The sequence below is a fragment of the Silurus aristotelis genome (assembly GCF_946808225.1).
Source record: "Silurus aristotelis genome assembly, chromosome: 14".
Taxonomy (NCBI): Eukaryota; Metazoa; Chordata; class Actinopteri; order Siluriformes; family Siluridae; genus Silurus; species Silurus aristotelis.
In genome coordinates, this window is record NC_139587.1 from 20,944,483 (window position 1) to 20,949,338 (window position 4,856).

Here is a 4,856-nt window from a genome sequence, read left to right on the forward strand (position 1 = left end):
TTCACACGCTCTCACAGGAATGGCTGTGTTTGAGCTAAATGCAGCACCGAACCCTGGATTCTGCATTCAAAAATAATTCCCTAATCAGTACCAACAGGGCCCATGTCATGTGTGTCAAGCTCCAGCCATCAGCAGATCGCCAAGTCGTCACTTTTATAATCTGATGGGAAAAAATTTTAACAAAATGATAACATGAGCAAAGAAAATTGTACAAATTGTTCTGAGCAAGTGGACGATTTAATAGGTTTAAATACATCATAATCATGTTTATACACTTTTCAAAGCTTTGACTGGTGAATAAAAATAATTTAATAGATTTCAGTGTCAGAGTAAAGCTTTACAATGGAACAGGAGGACAAAAACTGCTTCTCACCAGAGTGCAGAGATTATTCTACCTCTATTTTCTTGGTTTAAGCTCAATACTTACGGAGGTAATGCTTACAACAGAAGCCACAATGATTTTATTTTATTTTTTTTAGTATGGCCACAAAACAATTCCACACAACAGTGAACAGCAGAGAATCTATGATTACTTCGGAGAACATACGGTGGGTAAATCAGTGAACAGAAAAAGCTTATTCCAGGGAAGAGATAAACTATGAGAATGGAGCTCTGCGACCCCTGGTGGAGCGCAACAGTAACTGGCGGCGTGCAAACACTCCAGCATGTAACTGGTTTGTGCAGAAGTTCAGTGCAACACGTACAAAAAAATGGCAAAAGACAACTACATCATCCAGTTTAATTCTGAAATTATATGTTTCAATATAGATATAATAACAATAACAATATAGCCTTCCATTCCACGGAGTCTCTTACTATAAAAAACATTCCAGTACCTTCTATACATTTCACTGAGGAATAATTTTATAATCTGTTAAAAAACAATCAGTAGTAAACAAGCTCAAGCTTATCCAGTTTTAGCAATTATGTCCTCTTCTGCATTAATATAATTCAAATCCACATTAAGTTGTTGAGCTCCTCAGAGACACCTAATACAGAACAGAGCTTCAGGCCTAGAAGCAGTCAATCATCTCTTCATCCTCTCACTGTATCACTTTGCACCCTCGATCACGCTCAGTCAGAGAGCAATTCGCACAGACAAATAATTCTGCAGAAGAGTCTGTTACACCCACACGGTACACACTCCATCAGTGCCGCACAGCTCATCTCCACCAGGTAGTTTGGCGGTGACAAACGGCTCCCTCTGCAGCAGCTTTAAACCGAGTTGATCTACAGGTGAGGCTTTCGATGAAGCCTAAGCACCACTGTAGCTCACAGACTGGTCAGAAGAACCATCTCATGCCTACATGGAGAGCTCTTCAGAAAGTGTGTGCACACAGTGACTAGTGTGTGTGTCTGTAGTGTGCACATGCTGTGATGGTAGACTCTAGAGGTAAGGCAGGGTGGGCGATGCCACCACTGAGGGCAGAATGGCGAGGTAGTTGGAGGGGACGTAGCCTCTTTGACCCCGCGCCTCCACCAGGCTCCACTCGGCATTGCCCCGCTTATCGTGGGGTTCTACCACACGCACCGGTTCTCCGGCCCGCAGAGACAGCTCGTGACTGCTCTGTGCTGTGAAGTCGTACCCTGCAAACACCTGAAAAAACAGAAGGGGGGTGGGGGGGGGGGGGGTAATTAATAAATGTGTTTTTTTCCACTTCTGCCTAACTGTAGAGCAAACTGGGATGCGGCCCAAGCGAAATAATTCACAGTAGTTATTAGTAGAGGATGAATACATTACAATACATTACGTAATAATTGTATACAGCAGAAGGAAAATCCATCCGCACGCCGCTATTAGTCCTTATTTTGTTTCTTTAATAAACGCAGCAGCTTTCAAGAAAACAACTTGTGTAACAGCAATGCTGGATTCTTCATTCTGAGTGGTCGAACACTGTCCAGATCTAGCGTTAGCTGCAGCAGCAAGGGATATAATAAAGGGGATATGTTATTGTTTCTACAGCTATAATTAACAGGTATAGCGGATACATTACATAAACCAATAAAGAACTAAACACTGTTATGGTAAAAAGTATTTAAAGGTTGTAACTTTATGTTTACACCTGACAGCAATTAATAAATCAGTTCAAAATATTTTTATTTGTATGGTGCTTGTAACAATGAATACTGTCTTAAAGCAGCTTTAAAGAGATAAAGAGGTTGTGAAGGACTTCCATGGTACATCATGCATACATAGGATGCTAATTTTTTTCATCAATTTCAAGAAAGAAAAGAGGGATAGTGAGGGAGCTGCTATAATTATATATATATATATATATATATATATATATATATATATATATATATATATATATATATATATATATATATATATATATATAACATAAACATACACACATGGTGGGGGAAATAATTATTTGATCCCCTGCTGATTTTGTGAGTTTACCTGCTTACAAATAAATGAACTGTCTAGAAGAATTATGGCAGGTTTATTTTAACAGAGAGACAGAATCTAAAAAAAAATCTATAAGTCTGATGGTCTCGTAGCCCATTCCAGCCTTGTGCAGGTTTATAATCTTGTCCCTGATGTCCTTTGTCAGCTCTTTGGTCTTGCCTATTGTGGTGAAGAGGTTTGAATAGAAGAGGTTGATTCTGTGATTCTCTTTTATACACATAAGGAGTTGATATTAGGAGTACTTTCTTAAAGAGACAGGACTAATTTGGGTGTGTGGGTGTCAGAATATTTGCTTGTTGGTAGGGGATTAAACACTTATTTCATTAAATCAAATACAAATTAATTTATAACCTTTCTTGAAATGATTTTTTATTAAATTTTTTATATTTTGTCTCTCTCTCTGTTAAAATAAACCTACCTTAAAAAGTCTAGACTGTTCATTTTTTTGTAAAATTATTTCCCCAACTGTATATATGTGTATTAGGTGTGTATGCTAGGGGTATAAAAAAGAAACTAGAGTTAGTGCAGTGTCACTGTGGCTACACACTGCATAGCAAAATTAGATTTGTTTTGCACATGCATGAAAAAGCTAAAGAATTTATTGCGTTAGTCCCTATTCCCAATTCCACATATTGCGGGAGTAAATGAATAAAGGATGGATGGAATGAAGACATTTGTTAAATTATGCTGATATAATATATCTTTAGAATATTTTATATTGAATGTAACACACACACACACACACACACACACACACACACACACACACACACACACACATTGTATTACCCAAATGGGGTCTAACAAATGTAAACTTTTTATTTTCCATTTAAAAAAAATTATTTAATCAATTTAATTGATTATTCAATTGAATCAATATAATGAAAAAGCCAATTGCATTAATAAGATTTATTCTATTTGTAAAATATTATCTTATATATTGTTTAACCACACAGGCATTTTATTGAAAAATGTAAACTGTTTAAATGTTGATTACAAATGTTAATAATAATAATAATAATAATAATAATAATAATAATAATAATAATAAATTGCATTAATAAAAAAACGATTAGTAATTTTATGTTTTGCTTTTCTTCCCCCTCACCGTACTGAAATTGAACCGAACCGTGAACTTTTTGTACTGTTACAGATAGCAGAACACCCAATTGTGTTTTATTTCCTTTTTTTAATTAAAAAGAGGAAAAATGGTAGATTCAGGCATACAAAGCAACAGGGAGTTTTACTGATGTTGTGCTTACTTGTTCTATGTTGGTTTTACACTCCATTATATACACAATAATGATATAAACATTAATTTATTTACTGTTCTTTTGCCAAAGCAAGAGTCAAAACATAGAAAGATTAAGCACGCCCCCACGTGGCCATTACATGTAATGCCTTCTACAAATAAAACGTCCATCAATCACAAATACATGCATAAACACTCTGCACGGTCACTTTAACTCTGGACTTGCACAGCACAGTGCCACTTTATACCACACCATACTGCACTTTAAGGACAATGGTCTTGTTTTTTATTTTTCCTCATTCCATTCCCTTAATATCCCATTCCCCTTTATGCTTGAATGCCGGACCGTCGTATAAAGCATTTCACTGCATGTCGTACTCTGTATGTGTGTGTATTTGACTAATAAAATTTGATTTGATTTTGATTTGAAGAGTATATAAACTACAGGAACAATCCCACAGTTCCTGATAAAAAAAAAATAAAAAAAACCCACAGATGAGGGCAGAAAGATGGCCATGAAACTCATGACTAGAATCACAACTAACACTTCTTGCTGTATTACTGATCCACCCCACCAAAACAAACAGCTTTTATATAGATTTTACATTGTGGGCAAACTATTAACCTCCCTCACCTGAGCTTACAAAGGTGAAGGATACAACAGATCTCTCAAATTGGATGTTGCCTGGCTGTGTTTAATGACCCAATGATTAATGACACTGTCAGGAAAAAAGAAGGTGCAGAGGAGGGGAAAAAAGGCCACACTTTTATGGTCACAGCTGCCATAAATCTCACACTCACACCCACCCAGATAGAGAGCAACTCATCTTGGCTTCAGATTTCTCAGTGAAGTTGGCAAAATAACATGCAGTTTGACAACCAAAGCACATGAATGAATTATTCAGTGCGAGTTTGCAACCATGAAGAATTAAAATTCTAATATGGTTGGCAAGGCTGTAATTTTACTCCTGTGTTCCACAGCTACGCAAAGCTCATGCACTCATTTACCCTTCCTTATATGTAGGCATATAACACGTATGTTGATGCGAGGGTGTACTTTTTAATCTCTCTCTCTCTCTCTCTCTCTCTCTCTCTCTCTCTCTATCTCTCTATCTATCTATCTATCTATCTATCTATCTATCTATCTATCTATCTATCTATCTATCTATCTATCTATCAATATATAAT

The 4,856-nt window shown here is 36.4% G+C and overlaps 1 protein-coding gene across 2 annotated transcripts in view; it reads right to left on the minus strand.

Annotated features, from left to right (window-relative positions):
- Positions 1-215: 215 nt before the first annotated feature.
- The window catches only part of arhgef37 (Rho guanine nucleotide exchange factor (GEF) 37), a 21,886-nt gene continuing 17,245 nt past the window's right edge, over positions 216-4,856 (minus strand). For both annotated transcript variants that reach the window (XM_083560728.1, XM_083560727.1), the window contains exon 13: positions 216-1,597. In XM_083560728.1, coding sequence (XP_083416854.1) covers positions 1,388-1,597 — 210 coding nt within the window. In that variant the 3' untranslated portion in view covers positions 216-1,387. The remainder of the gene's footprint in view (positions 1,598-4,856) is intronic.